Below are 20,706 nucleotides of genomic sequence, written 5' to 3' on the forward strand. Positions count from 1 at the left end.
TTTTGTCAGTTCTCTCATTTACAGAGGACAAGAAGCTGATGTCCAGCCATGATAAGTGATTTGTTGACTATTTTGTTACAGTTTTAAGAACGAAGACTAGTACCCATGTTTCCTGTGTTCTAGGCTATCATATCTCTAAAACTGAGATTCAGAGTGTCATTAAAGTAAGAAATGGAGCTTAAAAGTATTTTAACTGGGCCGGGCGCGGTGGCTCAAGCCTGTAATCCCAGCACTTTGGGAGGCCGAGACGGGCGGATCACGAGGTCAGGAGATCGAGACCATCCTGGGTAACACAGTGAAACCCTGTCTCTACTAAAAATACAAAAACTTAGCCGGGCGAGGTGGCAGGCGCCTGTAGTCCCAGCTACTCGGGAGGCTGAGGCAGGAGAATGGCGTGAACCCGGGAGGCGGAGCTTGCAGTGAGCTGAGATCCAGCCACTGCACTCCAGCCTGGGTGACAGAGCGAGACTCCGTCTCAAAAAAAAAAAAAAAAAAAGTATTTTAACTGATATGTCATTGTTTGAAAGTTTTACAACTTTCATAAACATGTTTCATAAACATCAGTTAAAATGCCATTCTTTATGATTGCTGGGATCTGGCTCCTTCAGCCCTATCCTCCCTGCCAGTGGCCCCTCCAGCCATCGTGACAGCACTTGAGAGGCTCAGTTCTGTGGAGCTTATCCAGATTATTAGAGTTCAAATTCAGGAAACCTGAATATTCAGCTTTTTAATGTATTGTGAACTTTAAAAACAGAGCAAATAGATAAGCACTGGAGAATATATCCTACACAGTAGTCCTTCCATCAGACAGATCTCCAAGTTTTGTTTCTCATTTTTCTTTCTTCTTTCTGGCCTAAGCTCTCATGTATCCCCTCCTATACCAGTTTTGCTTCCTGCTTGGAGCAGAAAAGGGGGGCTGACAGCAAAACACCAAAGTAGTTATCAGAACTTTGAGCTCTCTAATCAGAAAATATCATTCCTAAACCTCTGACCCACTAATCTTCTAAATAGCATTATTCCGTGGTCTGTTTGTTTCTAGAAGCAAACTTAAAAAGCAACTAAATCCCACTTTATCCTAATTACTTTACTTTGACTTGAAGGTCATCAAATAAAGGAAAGAACTTAGTAAATTGCCCAGGCAGTCTCACATTTCCTGATTTGTCAGTTGTCAGACACCAGCTGGTAGCAAAATGCTGCTGCCTGTGATCCTTGACTGAGTTGGATGTTTCTGGGAGAGACTTGATTTATGAAAAAGGTACCTTTCTTTTCTTTCTGAAGGATCGTATAATTGATGCCGGCCCCAAAGGAAATTATTCTCGCTTCATGAACCACAGTTGTAATCCCAACTGTGAAACACAAAAGTGGACAGTGAATGGAGATGTTCGAGTGGGACTGTTTGCTCTCTGTGATATTCCTGCAGGTAAAAAAGTGACTCGTTCCCCATGCTTTCCTCCCTAGGAAGAAAGAATATCCTATAGAGCCAGGACATGGTTCTTCAAGGCTTGATGCCTAAGAACTTATTCAAATAAGAGGAAGGTTATATTTAGAAAACGTATTCAAATAAAAGGCAGGTTATATTTAGAATTGAGTGTTAGCTGCCAGTGAGAGGCAAAAATCTATAACCTCAGAAAGGAATTTAGTGAGAACTTTTATGTAAGAGTGGGTATGACAGGATTCTGTGTCCACAGTCCTGCTGAATGAATTCTCCAAGTTAGCTGCTGTCCGTACAGTGTAACCAGATGTTTTAGCTGTTGTTTTCTTTTTAAAACATATTAACAGTAATTAGCTTGTGTCAGCAGCAACTGGTTCCTTAGTTGCTGGTATTTTTTTTTGTTGTTTTCACTTTGAAAGATCATTCTGTTTCAAATTAGACATAAAAGCCTCTGAAGCCAGAGCTGTTGTTTTCATTTTTCCTTACCCATCCAGCATCTGAACAAAACTTGGTTTCTCCTATGTTTAGTTTGTAGAAAAATAGGTGAGAAGAGAAATGCTGTAGCTAAAACAGATTTAAACTGTGTTTCTAGAACTCATTGTGGATTGTTTAAGCCCAGCTAGAAGAAAGCTTAGGAGTCCCTAGTTTGAGTCCCTGGATCTTTGGTGTATGCAGTGAACCTTCAATTGGGATCTTTATTTGATCATAATATAAGGCAGTAATTACTGGAAATAGTATTGTCACAATTCCATGGTCATATTGTTCATTTAGAAACTAGTGTGACTTAGCTATAGAAAAGAAGGCTGAACTAGAACCTATTCTCCTGCAGATTCTTAGATGCTGTCACATTGGTTTCAACCACTGCTTTGAAAAGGACATGACTTCTTTTGAGGATGTGTAGTTTTGCTGTCCTTGTTCATGGGTGGGGATGTTTTTCTCCTTTTCTTTTTTTACCATCACTGTTATCAATGAGGTAGAACACTGGCAAGGGAAACGCCTTCATGCCAGAATGATGTCTTTTTTTTCATCAGGGGAATGTGCCTGTGAGAGCATTTCTCTTCCCCATGACTCGAGTTTGAATAATTATTTCTCCTGTGTTTCAGGGATGGAGTTAACATTTAATTATAACCTAGATTGTCTGGGCAACGGCAGAACGGAGTGCCACTGTGGGGCAGATAACTGCAGTGGTTTTCTAGGAGTGCGGCCAAAGGTCAGTCTTGCAGGGGAGCGCCCCCAGCCAACAGGAGATAAGGAGTAGGGCTGTTAAGGAGTCTGTCTGGCCGGGTGCGGTGGCTCACGCCTGTAATCCCAGCACTTTGGGAGGCCGAAGTGGGTGGATCACGAGGTCAGGAGATCAAGACCATCCTGGCTAACACGGTGAAACCCCATCTCTACTAAAAATACAAAAAATTAGCTAGGTATGGTGGTGGACGCCTGTAGTCCCAGCTACTTGGGAGGCTGAGGCAGGATAACGGCATGAACCCAGAAGGCAGAGCTTGCAGTGAGCTGAGATCCGGCCACTGCACTCCAGCCTGGGTGACAGAGTGAGACTCCGTCTCAAAAAAAAAAAAAAAAAAGAAGTCTGTTTGTGTGTTTGTGACCATCTCAGGAACCTGCTGGCAGTTGGGCACCTGGATTAGTTTGTGGGTCATCAGCTGGGCTTATCAAACATTTAGACTGTGACTTTCCAAGGAAGCTTGTTTTGGTAACGTCTGTTAGGTTCTGAGAATGTATTTTATTTCAGGTTGAATATGAAATTAGCAAAAAGCTAATTTAAAACTTTTTAAAAATCCACAAAATACTAAGGGCCATTGAATTATACATTTTAAAATGGTGAATTCTGTGGTATGTGAATTATACCACAATGAAAAAAATTAACAGGTTGCCTAAAGTTTGGATTTACCACTACCCTTGCAATTAAAAATAAAAAGCACCTGGCTGGGCGCGGTGGCTCATGCCTGTAATCCCAGCACTTTGGGAGGCCGAGGCTGGTGGATCATAAGGTCAGGAGTTCGAGACCAGCCTGACCAACATGGTGAAACCCCATCTCTACTGAAAATACAAAAATTAGCCAGGTGTGGTAGCACACACCTGTAATCTCAGCTACTCAGGAGGCTAAGGCAGAAGAATCGCTTGAAACCAGGAGGCAGAGGTTGCAGTGAGCCAAGATCACGCCATTGCACTCCAGCATGGGTGACAGAGTGAGACTCCGTCTCAAAAAACTAACTAAATAAAAATAATAAAAAGCACCCTATTCAAAAGTCAATGAAGGCCAGGCGCAATGGCTCATGTCTGTAATCCTAGCTCTTTGGGAGGCTGAGGCAGGCGGATTGCCTGAGCTCAGGAGTTCAAGACCAGCCTGGGCAACACAGTGAAACCCCATCTCTACTAAAATACAAAAAATCATCCATGTGTGGCAGCACGCGCCTGTCGTCCCAGCTACTCAGGAGGCTGAGGCAGGAGAATTGCTTGAACCCAGGAGGCGTAGGTTGCAGTGAGATGAGATCGCCCCACTGCACTCCAGCCTGGTGACAGAGTGAGACTCAGTCTCCAAAAAAAGTCAATGAAAGGCTGAGGCAGGAGGATCACTTGAGCCCAGAAGTTTGAGACCAGCCTGGGCAGTATAGCAAGACCCTGTCTCAACAAAAAAAATTACAAAAATTAGCCAGGCATGATGGCATGCGCATGTAGTCCCAGCTACTTGGGAGGCTGAGACAAGAGGATTGCTTGAGCCCAGGAGGTCAAGGCTGCAGTGAGCCAAGATTGCACCACTGCACTCCGGCCTGGACAACACAGCGAGAACCCTATCTCAAAAAATAATAATAATAATAATTTTTAAGTCAGTGAAAACAAAACTTTATTTTTGTTATAGTATTTGTCGCAGCATAAGGCCTTCTGATGTTTTTAGGTAATTGTACAACAGATGCATTTAAATGAATGTGAGGTTGTAGGGTTTTCCTATCTGTGTCCAGCTTCATGCACTGTCTGTGATGTTTGAAACGATGATCCTTTCTTTCCTGCCAGTCGGCATGTGCGTCAACAACTGAAGAGAAGGCGAAAAATGCTAAGTTAAAACAGAAGAGACGAAAGATCAAAACAGAACCAAAGCAGATGCATGAAGATTACTGTTTTCAATGTGGAGATGGTGGAGAGCTGGTCATGTGTGACAAAAAAGACTGTCCCAAAGCATACCACCTCCTATGCCTTAACCTGACTCAGCCACCATATGGTAAGCTGGACCTTCAGGACCCTTTCCCTAACTTGTGTCTTTGCCAACTATGTGTAACTCAGAATATATTCCATGCCATGGGATAGGAAATGTTGAATAGAGCAAACAATAGCAAAAAATTATGCTGGCAAAAAAATCTTTCCCCTTACACATTTGGGATACCCTGTGGTTCATCAAGGATTGGTTTCTTCTTGTATACTGTTCCCATAAGTGGGTAGTTGGTACCTATGGCGTTGGGTTTTGGCCAGTAGCTCACATCCGTCCTAAATAATACACCCAGATCTGTGTTTGGTTGAAATTTGGAGTTGTATTCAATTGAATTCCATCTCCAATTAGAGAAAAAGGAACCTGGGTTTTTCATGGGTAATCAAGACAGGCACTAACTTGGGCACTTCTTCTTCCTCCCCTTCTCCCCGAATTAGGAAAGTGGGAGTGTCCATGGCATCAGTGCGATGAGTGCAGCAGTGCAGCTGTTTCCTTCTGTGAGTTCTGTCCACATTCATTTTGTAAAGATCATGAAAAGGGGGCCCTGGTTCCCTCCGCACTGGAAGGCCGCCTCTGCTGCTCGGAACATGACCCCATGGCTCCTGTGTCACCAGAATACTGGAGCAAGATAAAATGTAAATGGGAATCACAGGATCATGGAGAAGAAGTAAAAGAATAAATGTGTGGTGTCCCCTCCTTTCTATTTACGTGAAAAAAAGCAAATAGATCATGCATTTAAAAAGAAGAGACTGCTACAGTGCATACAGCCTTTGCCATCGGAACTGCCTTATTAAAGCCAAAATGGGAAACCAGTTCATGCAGGCAGAAGCAGTTGGTGGTGTCTGGTTTTTCTGTTTTGTTTGGTTGGTTTGGGGATTCTTTTGTGGAGGGTTAAATTCCCTTGGTCTTTTCTTGCCTTTTATTGTGCTTCAATGCCATTGCAGCTTGAAAAAGAAATGTTTTTGCTTTTAAAATAAGAACAAAGAGAAAAGAAAGTTGTGTTAATGAGATAAATTTAAAGTCTAAGATGTGTTCCTTGGTTGTATAAAGCAAAAGTAGCCATCATTCCTTTATTTATTTTCATTTTTAGGAATTTCAAGAAGTGTAGTTCAATAGTCTAATCAAGTGTGTGTGTGTTTTAAGTAGGAATCTGAGAAAGCCCTCTAGGAAAGGGTGTGATAAGCTTTATATACCTCTTTACTGAGCAGTAGGTAGGCTCACTTCTCTTTCCCTTCAGAATGCTTTTCATAGACTTAGAGAAGGGCTCTATGGAAGTATTAAATCTGGCCTCTTAAAAACAATGCCTCGGTGGATTTTACCTCTGTGTTCTTAAACAAGGTGGGCTTTGTACTATGGTAACTTTACCTAGAAAGGTATATGGTGTGTTTCCTTGGTGGAAGGGAAAAGAGGAATGGATGTGCTCACTGATTTTTGAAACGTTCTCCATTGACAGGGATGGTTTGGATTTTGGATGAAGTGCGTTTCTGTGGATATGAAGCATAGTTGGAATGGTCACGCCTATTTTCCTGACACATAAAGGCAGCTAAAGGGGGATGAAGGCACAAACCAAAAGTTGTATCATATAAGCACCATTTCCTGTCCAATTTTATTGTAGACCCTGGTCTAAATTGGAAAGAATTACAGGCATTTTATTTTTTGTCTCTGTTTTCCTCTCCTACTCAAACATTTCTTCTGTCACCTGACCATTCAGTCATGTTTCCTGGTAAAACCACACAAGTGAGTTTGAATTGTATTTGAATAGATCTTTTTGGTTGAGTTCCTAATTTAGGGGGTGAAAGTTATAGGGGCATCCCCAGGTTACATGTAAAGAATTTCTATTATTATCCAGTACTTAAGATTGCTCCCATTGAGTAAGGGGAAGAACTTCTACTTTTACAGGGTACATAAGAGCCACACAAACACACTTCATCTTAGGAAGCACTTGGAGAAAACTCTCAAGAAAGTCAGTGTTAGCAAAAATGGTTGACGGTGACGCTTGACTCTTATAGACGCGAGTATACCAAGATGTCTGCTCACCAAACTCACTTGGCTTTTAATGCTTAGGAATATCTATATTCCAGTATTCCTTGTATGAAATAATTAGTAATGTCAGACATTGTTGTAACACTGTACTAAGTAGAAGTCTAGGGTTAGCTTGAATGAACGTTAACTTTCTCTGTGAATTTTGACTGCTTACAATTGCTGGTACCTGGTTAGCATTTATTTTCCCTCAAGTACCTAGTAACCTTAGGAAGGTAGGGAGGGTAGATGCTCTACCACATTCCTTCAGCTGTACTGAGTGTTCCATTTGCTTATCAATTTAGAGTTCTTCTATGGAAAGAGGGTGAAAAGCTGTTTTGTGCCTCTTTTTTTTGTATGTAAATGTGCAATTATACTGGATTTTCTCTTGTAAAAAACAACACTACAATTCTTTTACTGAAGCTCCTAAACTGCCATTTGCCTGACTCCAGCAATTAATTCTGCGGTGACTCATTGGGCTTCCAATACTTCTGTTGATTAGATATGGTCCCAAAAGAGCAAAATGGAAAATGCAATCCATGTCACCAAATATAATTGCTACAAGTAAGATGAAATACAGCTCACCAAAACACTAAACTTTGCTCTTGAGCAATTATAGAGTTTGATGTCCTTTTAAAAAATAAGAAAACCTAGGTTTTATCATACTAAAATTTTATTTTGTATATGATGTTTGGTTTTTTAAACTTACTAACATAAGGATTTCCTTTAATATTCCAAATACAGTTCTTGTTGAAACAGTATCCAACATGAAATCTTATCTCCTTGCTTTTAGACTTAGTGCTATTTACTATCTAATGACTTTTATATGGTAAGCCAGGGTACATCCTATATACTACAGATACCTTAGGTTTCAGTACTTTTATGCAGCTTCTTCATTGTGTCATATCTGTAACAGAGCTCTGATGAAATTAAAAAATATATGATTAATAGGATTGTTTCACCATTTCAGAAATCAGAGTAGAAAACAAAATAGCTGCCGGGTGCAGTGGCTCACACCTGTAATCCTAGCACTCTGGGAGGCCGAGGTGGGCAGAACACGAGGTCAGGAGTTTGAGACCAGCCTGACCAACATGGTGAAACCCTGTCTCTACTAAAAATACAAAAAGTAGCTGGGCATGGTGGCACATGCCTGTAGTCCCAGTTTCTCGGGAGGCTGAGGCAGAAGAATCACTTGAACCCAGGAGGTGGAGGTTGCAGTGAGCCAAAATCATATCACTGCACTCCAGCCTGGGCGACAGAGCGAAACTCCTGGTCTCAAAAAAAAAAAAAAAAAAAAAAAAAAATGCTAACCATAGTTCTGAAGTCTTTGGCCATGAGTGTTCTTTAATGGTCTAAAAAGCGGTTTTAGTCATGCCGGTGCCAAGGAGCTCTCCTCACATCTCCATAGCGTCAATGTTGACCTATTTTATATATTTTTAAGTTGCAGATTATAGATACAGAAAGAGAAAATTGTCCTTTATGTGTGCATGAGTATACATGCACTGTGCCTGTGCTACACCAATGAAATATTCCAAAAGACACATTGCTCACTCATAGTCTGAAGTTGACATTTGTTAACTTTTAAATCTATATGTGGTCAGTGTAAGTGGTTGGTTTTTATTCTTGTCAAACAATGAAATAACTTAAAGCAGCATGGGCTAATGGTGGTATTTTTTTTTAACCACATGTTAATTTGTTGAAGGAAGAAGTGAACATAAGATTTTTGATAATCAGCCTAAAGCTTCAGAAATTGGATCAGTAAGAGCTAAAGATGAAATCCTGGGAAACCTTCCCAGGCACTGTGCAGGGGAGGGAGGGGCTGGACCGCCACTGCTGTGAGGGAGGAATGGGAAGAGCAGCCCCTGGCTGGGTGAGAAGGGCAGAGTGGATGGCCCTTCATTCCTGGAAGGCTGAAGCAGCCAGAGGCAGTGATTCATCTCTTTAATGTCTAATCAGGGAGAGAGACAGGAGTGACGTGAGTTTTATTTTCATTTTTGTTTTAACAAGTTCCCACTGTATCTTAATTCTCAAAAATGATCTGGCCTAATCTATAGAACTGGCTGAGTTTGAGAATCATTTAAAATTTGGAATTTTCTATACAAGTCAGGAACATACCTGAAAGCTAAAACATTTAATGGAGGCAGGGGGGCTGCCCCCAGCTCCCTTCTGCCATTTACACAAAATATTTGAAAACATGTCTGTAAATAATGTTGTAGAACTGAGATACTGAGTATCATGTAAAGGACCCTCAGATGGGACAGGCTGTTGAACAACTTTCCTAGATCATGAAGTGGAATTTCCTTTTTGAGTAGTTTCTTGCACGGTGTATTCCAATAGTTCAAACCCAGACCTACAGTTTGCAACCAGGCCATCTGTAGACAATATAATCTCTGGACTGCCCAGGACTTGTTGCTTGTCTTTCATTTCATTTTAAATACAAAGCTCTTCCTTTAGCATTCACCTTAAAGTCAAGGTGCTGGCTGCCACCTGCCATGTCCTCTTAGAAGATAAGAAAACAGTGGCTATGGAGCCCTCACGGCTGGGAAGCTGACATTCTATGTACTTCCACATGAGAAAAAGGACATTGGAAAGTTGCTTTATTTCTGGGCAGCGTAGACTAAAGTTACTTTTCACAAGGCTGATGCATCCAGCCACCCCCAGTTGTCCAAGTTGGTGCAGACATGAATTGATGAACTGAAACACTTTCCTTTGGCCTAGGGCCACCTAGAATTGGTCTCTGGTTATTTGTAAAACAAAAAGTAGAACTTGGTTCCATTTTCAGATGGACTAGGGAATACTATAATTTGACAGCTTTGCAATGAATTAACAAATACTGAAAAGTTGGAAATGTGTATATACTGAAATCTCACCAACTTTTACCTGGGGTGGGGTACCAGGAGAAAGGGGGTTATAATAGGGTAAGGGGGGGGGGGATAATGTTTACTACAGGTACGAAGTAGTCACTTTAACATTGAGACCTCTGCCTCATTGAATTCAGGTTTTTTAAGTACTTGAAACTCTTCAGATTCTCCTTATTTTACAGTTTCTTTTTACATTTATGAAGTAGAAAGCATTGTTTTGTAAACCGTTTTGAAAATAAGTAGCCTAGTCTCTTATCCTCTTTAGCGTGGATTAAAGGTGAAGTTTTGCAAATGGGAGAGTGTTCAGAGTAGATAGCTCGGATTGATTGAACACATTTGAGGAAGAGACTCCTGCATGAGATACCAGCATTTTTACAAATACTTCTTATGTACGTTCTTTATTTTGTCATTTTGTCAACCCTGTCCCCAAGCACATCTTCTTTCCTTTTACTATGTCTATGTAGGGAAAAAAATAAAAAAATTGCACTTACGTTACACTCGCAAAATGTGGGTAATCTGTGTCTTTCAAAAAACATTTCTGTTTTTTGTTTTGTTTTGGTCAGTCCATTGCGTAAGTGGCAAGTTTGGGTGCTTGTGGCAAGTATGTATGAAGTGGGAGGGGGATGAGAATTGCCTGTCCTTCAGTAGGCTGTAAAAGTAATTTACATGTAAGTAAAAAGGGAAAATAGAATAGATGCCAAAGTCATTTATTCAGTCTTTAAGTTTTCTTATGTGGCATTACTGCATCTGCTAGTTAGTGAGAAAGCACCCTAAGCTTTTACTGCTCCCCTCCCTGCCTGCCAACACACTTGATGTGTGCAAACAGCCCTCAAGTATCTGTCAGATTACCTATAGAAGGTATTGATAAGGTATTCTTGTCAGTTTAGAAATGGACTGGATAAAACTTACTTTGTTGTCATTTTATCTCATTTGTCCTGTTACATGCCCTATGTTAAGAAAATCATATTGCCACTAATAACCAAGATGCTAAATGAGTATTACAACTGGCTAATATCATTTTTTATATACAAGGGTATGTGTATATTTGGAATTGATACAAGAAATTCATTTGTACCCATTTGAGTGATATTGCACAACAAAACACAGATACCTACAGACTCCATTTTCATTTTCTCGTGTTCTTTATGATGATGATCTTTGTAGATTGGTTATTTCTGTACTTTATCTGTAATAAACTTTGTAGATCCTGTGAACTGTTATTTTGCCTAAATCACTTGAGACTTGAGTCTTTAATAACAAAGCATCACTATTCACTAAAGTCAATCTCTTTTGAGTTTCTGTGACTTGGCTAGAAGCTCTTGACACTAAGGGATTAGTGTTCATTTTCCCTGGGGGTGTTCCACTAGGGCATTACTGTATAATGACTTGATGTTGCCACATAGACTTCAAGATATATAATATTTTGAGGATTTTGTTGATTGGCCTATGTTTTATTGCATAGTGTGAAATGTGTAAAGCTTGGTTAACCTGTATATAGATAGCTTATTGTTGACTAGTTACAGTGTATTTAGGATTGCCTGTAATATTTAAGCTTCTTTACTGATGTGTGTGCTGGTAGGAACATAAAATTTTTGTACATTATATTTACTGATGTTGCCTTTTTTATTTTACAAATACTTTGGAATTCCAATGTGTTTTTTGCTTCCGTGAGGATTAATTTGGAAAGGTTTTTAATGACATTCCACTGATTTCAGATTTTGCTTGAGACTGACTTCAATAAATTGTCCTGTATGTTCCAAATTAAATATATGGGCTTGTTCTTTGCCAGTAATTTTTTGCTACAACACTCTGGGCAGGAGGCCATCCTGGGTGGGAGGACTAAATGACACAATCTAGCCAACCTCAGCCAGTGTAGTTTCCTGCAGAATGCGGCTGTGTTGCTAGGGAACCAGGATCTGAGAGCGAGCTGTTTGGTTTTCTGTTTAGAGGCGAGGTCCCGGGAGAAGGCTGCTCCCCGCGGTTGTGTCGTTGGGGTGTGGAGAGGAGCTGCTCATGGACCACACGCCGACCTACTCGGCTGAAACTGGGGCGTTGGCTCCCCGCTGAACGCACCGGAGGGCAGCTCCGCTGACTTTGCGTCCCCTTTGCCCTCGGCACAGCCGCCAGGCCGGCTTCCTGGGCAGCGGCCGGAGCGCGGGCGGCTGGGAGAGGGGGCGGTGAGCAGTTCCCGGCCCGGCCCTCCCCGCGGAGGCGGCCACGTCAGCGCGGCGTCGCTCGGCGCTCGCGGCCGGATGGGGAAGGCGGCGGCGGCGGTGGCCTTTGGGGCCGAAGTGGGCGTGCGGCTCGCGCTGTTCGCGGCCTTCCTGTAAGATCCACGGCCGGGTCCGGGCGGCCCCGCTTCCCAGGCAGGCAGGCGGCAGGGGGCGGCGGGCCGGGCAGTGGGGAAGCAGGGAGGAAGCCAGGCGACCTGCTCTGCGCTTCTTTGTTCCCCTCTAGGGTGACGGAGCTGCTCCCCCCGTTCCAGAGACTTATCCAGCCGGAGGAGATGTGGCTCTACCGGAACCCCTACGTGGAGGCGGAGTATTTCCCCACCAAGCCGATGTTTGTGCGTGGAGAAAGATCGTCCCTCTTCCCTCCCCGTAACCGGGCTTCCCGCGGGCACCTGTGCTTTTTCCTCCGTGGAGACGGCCTCTGTAGGGACCCACTACCCACTCCGCTGCTATGCGCTGGGTTCCGCCTCCTAGGGCTCTAGTGTTTAAGATCCTGATTGAGAGAGGAGGATGTCCGAGCCTCTTTCGGCTGATACAACGTTTTCCCGGGTGCTCTGTGCCTCAGCCTGAGGTACCGGGGCCCGAGCCGCACAGTTGCTGCTGTTCGCTGGTGGCGCCGCCTGGCTCCCGGTTATGCGCTTTCAGACACCTTATGTTAGCGCTAGTGAGTCCTGCTGTTTCACGTCCCTCTTTCCTGTAGGAGCTACTTTAACCATGAGTGTGGCTTTTTTTTTTTTTTTTAATTGTTTTTAACCTCTGACATTCTAATTCAGGTTATTGCATTTCTCTCTCCACTGTCTCTGATCTTCCTGGCCAAATTTCTCAAGAAGGCAGACACAAGAGACAGCAGACAAGCCTGCCTGGGTGAGCACTAGTCCTTTCTGGCCGGTGTCTTCGTGCTGGGAACCTAGGAAGTCGTTGTGGGGTTCAGCCACGGTGAGCCTGTGTGGAGGCCACTGAGTTCTGCATTCCTAAAGGAACTCCATCCCCGCGGGAGAGGAAAATAGCACTGCAGGGACTTGGTTATGCAGGCTACACCGCAGGCAGCCCTGTGCCTAAATGCACTGGGTTATTTGTACTTCAGAAATGTCTTTGGCCTAGTACAAAAGTTCTCGACTACAAAAGTGATCACTGAAGACCTTAATTATTTTTGGGCCCAGGTCTTGTTGGATTCTATCCATCTCAGAAACAGTACGGCTGCTCTCTTAATGAGGCTATGACCATGCCTTTCCTCCTAGGCAGATCCTTCTAACTTAGGGCTTTGCTTTGCAGCTGCCAGCCTTGCCCTGGCTCTGAATGGCGTCTTTACCAACACAATAAAGCTGATCGTAGGGAGGTAAGTGACGACAGCTAACCACCTCAGCGTCTGCTTCAGCCCTTACCCACCAGGACAGTGGTGGTGTCCACCACACGTCTTTCTCATTCTTTTCCCTTTATCTTCACTCTGATTTTTCTTTTCTCATTCAAAGCTTACTCCCTTCCCCATACCTCAGTCCTCCAGGTGACACCTGGGCTCTTTTCTGCCCTGAACAGCATTTCCCACCAACGGCCACAGCAGAGCCGGTCAGTGTCCTCTCGAGCACCTCCTGAAGCTGCACTAGTTTGCTGTTTGCCCTAGAAACTAATCATGTACTGGAGTGGGGTTTTCCCCTAATTTAAATGCTGACCTTGGAAGTAAGACTTTTCTCTTAGTGTGGTGACTATACTAATCCAGTTACTTTATTTTGCCTGGGGCACTGTTTGACCAATAGTTAACAGGATTATTAATGTCTGCTACAACTGAAAAATAATTTCTGGAGTTAATGATTTACGTTCCAACCATGCTTCTTGCTTCCAGGCCACGCCCAGATTTCTTCTACCGCTGCTTCCCTGATGGGCTAGCCCATTCTGACTTGATGTGTACAGGGGATAAGGACGTGGTGAATGAGGGCCGAAAGAGCTTCCCCAGCGGACATTCTTCCTGTATGACTATCATATGGACTCTACCCCTATGCTTGTTTTCATGTCATTGAATTTAACCTAGAAAGCTAGTAGGCTAGTAGGGATGGGAAAATCTGACTACTCTTGTTTCTAGAATTTGGAAACCCTGCCCCCTGCCCCCCCCCCCCCCCCCCGCCCCTTCTTTAGTAACTCCACAGTTTAGCAAGTCTGAGCCTTGACTATCTGGGTAAATATTACAGAACAGAAAGAATTTACCTTTATAAGATTTGCACAGTTAATTATTATTATATTATTTGCCTAGATCCTGCAATCTTGTACTAGCAGTAAAAATACCTTTAACGAAGAGTGTATGTGTGTCAGGTGCTTGGAAGCATTTTCATTTACCTAATTATAGCTCACAATAATCCAGTGAGGTGGGGACTATTATTTTTATGAGTCCCATTTATAGATGAGGAAACTAAAGCATCAACAAGTTAATTCATATAGCTAGTATTCTGAAAACTATACTCTGATAAAACATGAACTTTGGGGCACTAAGTCCTTCATTTTTCTTTTTGTTTCCCTTTCCTTCACAATGATTTACACTAGAAGTATACACAAAAAAGGATTAAAACATCCTCATGGCCGCGTGTGGTGGCTCATACCTGTAATCCCAGCAATTGGGAGGCCAAGGCATGCAGGTCACTTGAGGCCAGGAGTTTGAAACCAGGCTAACCAACATGGTGAAATCCCGTCTCTACTAAAAATAAAAAAATTAGCCGTGCGTGGTGGCACATGCAAATAGTCCCAGTTACTGAGGAGGCTGAGGCAGGAGAATCGCTTGAACTCGGGTGGTGGAGGTTGCAGTGAGCCGAGATGGTGCCACTGCACTCCAGCCTGGATGACAGAGCAAGACTCTGTCTCAAAAATAAATAAATAAATAAAAACATACTCATGCTTCCTAGCCTCCTATGTGGGGATGAATGAGGTAGCTTCCTTTAAAAGACACACCACTTAAAAGTTTTTCTTGTTCCAGTTGCATTTGCTGGTCTGGCCTTTGCTTCCTTCTACCTGGCAGGGAAGTTACACTGCTTCACACCACAAGGCCGTGGGAAATCTTGGAGGTTCTGTGCCTTTCTGTCACCTCTACTTTTTGCAGCTGTGATTGCACTGTCCCGCACATGTGACTACAAGCATCACTGGCAAGGTAAGCAAAGTACTCAAGCCATGGAAGCTTGCATATTTCACTCATTTTATTCCTAGCACCTAGCATAGAGGAGACGGTTACTAAATATCTGCTGAATGAACAAAATAATGAATATGGATGGTCTGGGTTCTATACTAAGAATATACATTTAAAATTATAGGAAAGATAAGACAAAAAGAGTTTACCAAAGATATCCTAATTTTTCCATTATTTGAAGCATTGTAAGTTCAAGTTAAACTGCATCTACAGGAAATTTAAAACCTCAGAGTTCAATTTACTCTCTTAAAAATTAGGGTCATTGTCATAGGACTTTTGTTCAAAAACATAAGTAAAATTCAAGAAAACGTAAAATTATAATCAAACCAAACAAGTTTAAGCTGAATGCTATAGTAAGTAAAATATCCAAATTGTAGAACACCTGGCTGGGCGTGGTGGCCTACGCCTATAATTCCAGCACTTTGGGAGGCTGAGGCAGGCGGATCGCCTGAAGTCAGGAGTTCAAGACCATCCTGGCCAACATATTGAAACCCCGTCTCTACTAAAAATACAAAAACTGAGGCCAGGCGCAGTGGCTCACGCCTGTAATCCCAGCACTTTGGGAGGGTGAGGTGGGTGGATTACCTGAGATCAGGAGTTCAAGACCAGCCTGACCAACAGAGTGAAATGCTATCTCTACTAAAAATACAAAATTAGCTGGGCGTGGTGGCACATGCCTTTCATCCCAGCTGCTTGGGAGGCTGAGGCAGGAGAATGGCTTGAACCTGGGAGGTAGAGGTTGCAGTGAGCCGACATCGCACCACTGCACTCCAGCCTGGGCAATGAGAGCAAACTCTGTCTCAAAAATAAATAAATAAAAATACAAAAATTAGCCAGGCATGGTGGCACATGCTTGTAGTCCCAGCTACTCAGAAGGCTGTGGCAGGAGAATCGCTTGAACCCAGAAGGTGGAGGTTGCAGTGAGCTGAGATCACGCCACTGCTCTCCAGTCTGGGTGACAGAGTGAGACTCTGTCTAAAAAAAATAAAAAATTATAGAATACCTTCAAAACCACAATTCCAAAAAAACGTTGGAAGTACTGCCCACAGGTCCTCAGGAACCCTATTTTAAATAAACTAGTTTTCTGCAAAGAGAAGCAACTTTTTTTTTTTTTTTTTTTTTGAGCGATTCTCCTGCCTCAGCCTCCTGAATAGCTGGGATTACAGGCATGTGCCACCACGCCCGGCTAATTTTTGTATTTTTAGTAGAGATGGGGTTTCACTTGGCCAGGCTGGTCTCGATCTCCTGACCTCGTGATCCGCCTGCCTCGTCATCTCAAAGTGCTGGGATTACAGGCGTGAGCCACTGCGCCCGGCGAGAAGCAACCCTTAAAATACTTTATTCCTTCCTCTAGGACCCTTTAAATGGTGAAAATGGGTAGATGAATAGCAGTAAGTGGACCTTTGTCACTCTTCTGAGTTAGAAAAATTCTAATTTAGTACACTCAGAACAAAGCTTATTATACTTACTTAAGATGTGTTTTGATTTGGTGTTCAGAGAGCAACCTGACAATGATAATCCTGTAACTATGATAAAATTGAGAATAAAAATATTTTATTTAGAAACCATAAATCTGGAACTGAGGTTATTTTAAGCACCACCGTAGAGTATCCTGGAGGGCCAGGTCCTCTACGCTACATGTGTGTGTAGTAGGATTTAGGAGCCTAATATTAAGAGAAGACATTGTTTCCACTCTCTTCAGATGTACTAGTTGGATCCATGATTGGAATGACATTTGCCTATGTCTGCTATCGGCAGTATTATCCTCCTTTGACTGATGCAGAATGCCATAAACCATTTCAAGACAAACTTGCACTTCCAACTGCACAGAAGAAGCCTGGGGATTCTTATTGTTTTGATATTTAAAAATTGAATCTGGCTGGGCATGGTGGCTCATGCCTGTAATCACAACACTTTGGGAGGCCGAGGAGGGTGGATCACCTGAGGTCAGGAGTTCGGGACCAGCATGGCCAACGTGATGAAACCCCGTCTCTACTAAAAATACAAAAATTAGTCGGGAGTGGCAATGTGCCTGTAATTCCAGCTACTCGGGAGGCTGAGGTAGGAGAATTGCTTGAACCTGGAGGCGGAGGTTCCAGTGAGCCAAGATCGTGCCACTGCACTCCAGCCTAGGCAACAGAGCGAGACCCTCCTCAAAAAAAAAAAAAAAAATTGAATCTACCTTAATGGAAAATAGGTGAACTAGCCCTCCTAACTGGACCATGCACAAGACAAGAAATTCTGGCCTTTTTTTCCTCTTCCAAGGTGCAAGTGAGGACATAAGCTACACTGTATTCTGCCTCCAAATGATTACACACTTTTGTCCCTGCTCACACAGATCTATCTTGAGGAGTTACGGTTCTTTTCTACTACTGTATGCCATACATTCTAGTAAAAGGATCTTTCAAAGGTGTCCAACACCTTATAAATCTGGTCTATCAGATTGATATCCGAAGATCTACAGTGTTTTTACATTTAATTTAAACGCCATTCTTAGAAAGATCTTGTCACAAAGAAGCCTTTACATAGCCCCATCTTATCTCAGAAGCTAATTATCAAAACTTAATTTCCATTTCGTATAGCTCAAGATCTTAAAATCTAGGACATGGCCAACTAAATTACTTTGATTCTGTTTACCTTCTCTGATGACAATTCCATCAAGCCTTAAATAGGAAAATGTTGAATCTGGGGTAATTTATCACTTTTGTGCACATCTTATCTGAGTCCAGCCATCTGGTACTGCTGTACATTTTGAACACTGTGGGTATAAACAATTTGTTGAATTACTAAGTGAACACAATAATAAAGAAGAAAATGGTCAGGAGTGTGGTTTCAGCACTACTAACAGATGACTATTTCTACCTCATTTGACCATAACTGTGCTCGCGAGCTTCCTTCCTTCCATTCATGACTGAAGATCTGCTCAAATGCACCAACACTGCCAAGTGACTAAGGCAGAAAAGAAAAATGACAGGTATCATCATCTGAAGGACAGATAAATCTTTTTCTGCCTCTTCTTCACAATGGGATATAAGGAACAATTACAGGATGTCATCAGAACTGATGCTGTAGGACCTACAGCTCCCTTTCTCTTTATTGTGATTGTACTTTAAATATGACCTTGTCTTTTATGTGTATCTTCCTATATTTTCAATATATCTATCTTTTTCCTTCAGTAAACCTGATATTCAAATAAAATGGTAAATGTGTGCTTTTTAAAATATTTAAATTACATTAAGGGGCTGGAACTTTAGTAAAGCAAAACACTGAATTCCCCATCCGCCATAAGTGATTCAACTGCTGTTATCTATAGTACTGGCTAATATTTACAAATACCAAGGGAAAGTCTCTTATAATTGCCATGCTTTAAATTCTGAACTTAAATTCTGCCTATGACAATGAAAATACCAGTCAACGGGAAAGAACTTACATATTAGTTCTTTGCCCAAAACTTATTTTTTTGTTTTAGTAATACATAAAGGCAGATAAAATCGTGACTGTATTGATTTTCTTGACTTTGTGATGGGTGGGTCCAGGTAAAAGTAGGCCACTAGTCAGTATGGTTCCATTTTAGTATTTACTAAATTTTTAAATATAATCACGTAAAAAACAAACATTTCAAAAGTGCAAAATATTAGAAATCTAATCAGTGCTATTAATCTTTCCATGCAAACAATCTCTTTTGCTGAGATAAGTGATACTAGTTCTGCAGCTGGGAATATGTACAAAATGATGCTATACCAGACTTTAAAAATAGGCTTGGTCTAGAGATTGCACATAATACAAATGAAGCAGTGCAAATAATATATGACTAAATACAGGATTTCAATCAAGCTTATTATGCTGGGAATATACAGCTATAATACCATGAATAGACAAGATATAAAGTTCTTTCACAGTTACCCACCCTTCACCACTAGGAAAGAAACATTCCTTAATACAAAGAGTAGTTTATCTGGCTATCCAGGGCTATGCTGTCCATCTTTGGTTACAGGGACTCCCTCTGCTTATCCTTTGGTTTACTCTTAAACAGCGCCTGTTCTGCCAATAGGAAGAGTAAACATAAATTTGAAGACCACAACTTGGCAAAAGCTTCCCCTTAATATACAGTGAATACTTAATTCTCAATAACTCAGAGTTTATATACTTTTTAAAAAATAAAGTATTCCATATATCTGAAACTTAGTGGCATACTTAGCATTAGGCTATAAGGAGATGACAAAGAAAGGCCAGGCCTGACCTATACCCCAACCTTACCTCTACAGTCTCCATGGTGACAGTAATTACCCTTCATTTTCCTTTTCTCTCCAGAAAGGGATAAAGATCACTGCTGTCTAAGGAATGGCTTAGTAAATATTAAATGCCAGTGGCTTCGGAAACCATAACATTTATAAAAAAATTTATAAACAGTAAACCACAGCTCGCCTGCCTTTGCCACTCTATAAACAGAGGCCTGTGGAATCTGAGAGCAAGTATAAAGGACTATCATAAAGAGAACTACAAAGACAGTGACAAACTCTGACCAATGAAGAAGAAAAATCTACAGCAAAGTAGTGAAAAGATGCCTGGACAAAATTAGTGTGCAGTCACTTATGTTCTTAGAAGTAAACCTCACTTCATATGTTGCAGATTCGGCTGACACTGACTGCAATAGCTGTTTCTTGGACCCTACAGAAATAAGTTTTTCTTTCAGAATAAGTTAAACATTTCCCCCTAGCCAAACCTACCTGCCAACCAATGCTGCCTATGCCAAGAGCCTTTTAAATATGCTTTGCAGATTATGGATGCCTAAGAAGGAAAGAGGATACACAATACTACCTTAGCCCAAGTAGAAATGGCAGGTGACAAATTCTGTTTCACCATAAAGGCACCACTAAAAGATTTTATTTAGAACCTCAGCAGCCTGTACAGGCTACGTAATTTCAGGTTCATCAGCTTTTACAACTACTTTCAACATAAGAATAGAAGCTATTAGCAAATAACTTATATCAAATATAAAAGGGAGGCCTAGGATATACAACATCTTTGCTTTATAAAGATGCATCTAACATGAACTAACTTGTCAACTTTAGACTCTTACAGCAGCTCAAACAGTTGCAAAAACAATGAACATCAGTGATTTCTGGCAATAAGTCTGTCAGTCAGTTCTAAGAGAGTAAACAACACTTTTTTAAAGCTACATTTTAGTATTTCTTCATATACTACACATAAGAAAGAAATGCAGGTTAAAAAATAAATCACCCAAAAGTCTTTTTCATATCCACTGAGACTTAGCCTTCAGTTCAATACAAACAAGAGATAAGTGTACTCCAAAATGCCTTCTAAATCTCAAGAATCTGTTTCCAAACTAGAACATTTTCTAAAGATAAGCAATAAGTTCCTTAAAAACATGTCTACGCCACCCAAAACAAATCAAACCCAAAATAGGCTATACACCATGTCAAGTACTAATCAATAAAGTGTGGCACCTACAAACTATCATCAAAGAATTAAAGATACAAACCACCCCCAGCTATGAAGAAAAAATGGCAAGTGTTTATATGAAGCCAGTGGTTAAAAGTAATAAGGCCTTTTGCTTTCCCATTCATTTCCAAAGAGGAAGATTATCTTCCAAAGACCACAGTGGTGAGTAAGTGGCAGCCAACATGCAGGAAATGACGCAGCTGAGGAGAGGAAAATTGCAGCAACAAACAGGTGGATTTTCTGGGGAAGGATCCCTCAATGTCCGTCTAGGGAAGAAAGTGGGAGAAGAGCTGCAGTCACAACTGGAAGGCAACCACAGAGAA

The 20,706-nt window shown here is 41.8% G+C and overlaps 3 protein-coding genes across 26 annotated transcripts in view; 2 read left to right on the plus strand and 1 right to left on the minus strand.

The window, feature by feature from the left end:
- The window catches only part of NSD3 (nuclear receptor binding SET domain protein 3), a 112,289-nt gene extending 104,863 nt beyond the window's left edge, over positions 1-7,426 (plus strand). For all 7 annotated transcript variants that reach the window (XM_071068361.1, XM_071068364.1, XM_024791149.2 and 4 more), the window contains 4 exons: positions 1,279-1,420; positions 2,536-2,642; positions 4,457-4,661; positions 5,084-7,426. In XM_071068361.1, coding sequence (XP_070924462.1) covers positions 1,279-1,420; positions 2,536-2,642; positions 4,457-4,661; positions 5,084-5,325 — 696 coding nt within the window. In that variant the 3' untranslated portion in view covers positions 5,326-7,426. The remainder of the gene's footprint in view (positions 1-1,278; positions 1,421-2,535; positions 2,643-4,456; positions 4,662-5,083) is intronic.
- Positions 1-20,706, minus strand: part of LOC105476571 (DDHD domain containing 2) — a 50,488-nt gene that overhangs the window by 789 nt on the left and 28,993 nt on the right. For 2 of the 8 annotated variants that reach the window (XM_011732644.3, XM_011732646.3), the window contains one exon: positions 19,981-20,649. The gene's annotated coding sequence lies outside the window, so the exon portion shown is untranslated. Of the gene's footprint in view, positions 1-16,457; positions 20,686-20,706 lie in introns of those variants that run through there. The other 6 variants (XR_011607088.1, XR_011607087.1, XM_011732643.3 and 3 more) reach the window with 6 other exon arrangements.
- On the plus strand, positions 10,182-20,344 carry LOC105476572 (phospholipid phosphatase 5). Of its 11 annotated transcripts, none has more exons than XM_071068381.1 (8): positions 10,182-11,892; positions 11,984-12,092; positions 12,531-12,621; positions 13,030-13,093; positions 13,291-13,320; positions 13,595-13,719; positions 14,714-14,884; positions 16,623-20,344. In XM_071068381.1, exons 2-8 carry the CDS (start codon positions 12,033-12,035, stop codon positions 16,784-16,786), a joined length of 705 nt encoding a protein of 234 aa, XP_070924482.1. In that variant the 5' UTR covers positions 10,182-11,892; positions 11,984-12,032; the 3' UTR covers positions 16,787-20,344. The 11 variants fall into 11 exon arrangements, with proteins under 11 accessions (XP_070924482.1, XP_070924484.1, XP_070924485.1 ...); XM_071068383.1 differs by having other exon boundaries at positions 12,585-12,621; XM_071068384.1 differs by having other exon boundaries at positions 12,588-12,621.

Source organism: Macaca nemestrina, chromosome 8 (assembly GCF_043159975.1).
Source record: "Macaca nemestrina isolate mMacNem1 chromosome 8, mMacNem.hap1, whole genome shotgun sequence".
Classification (NCBI taxonomy): domain Eukaryota; kingdom Metazoa; phylum Chordata; class Mammalia; order Primates; family Cercopithecidae; genus Macaca; species Macaca nemestrina.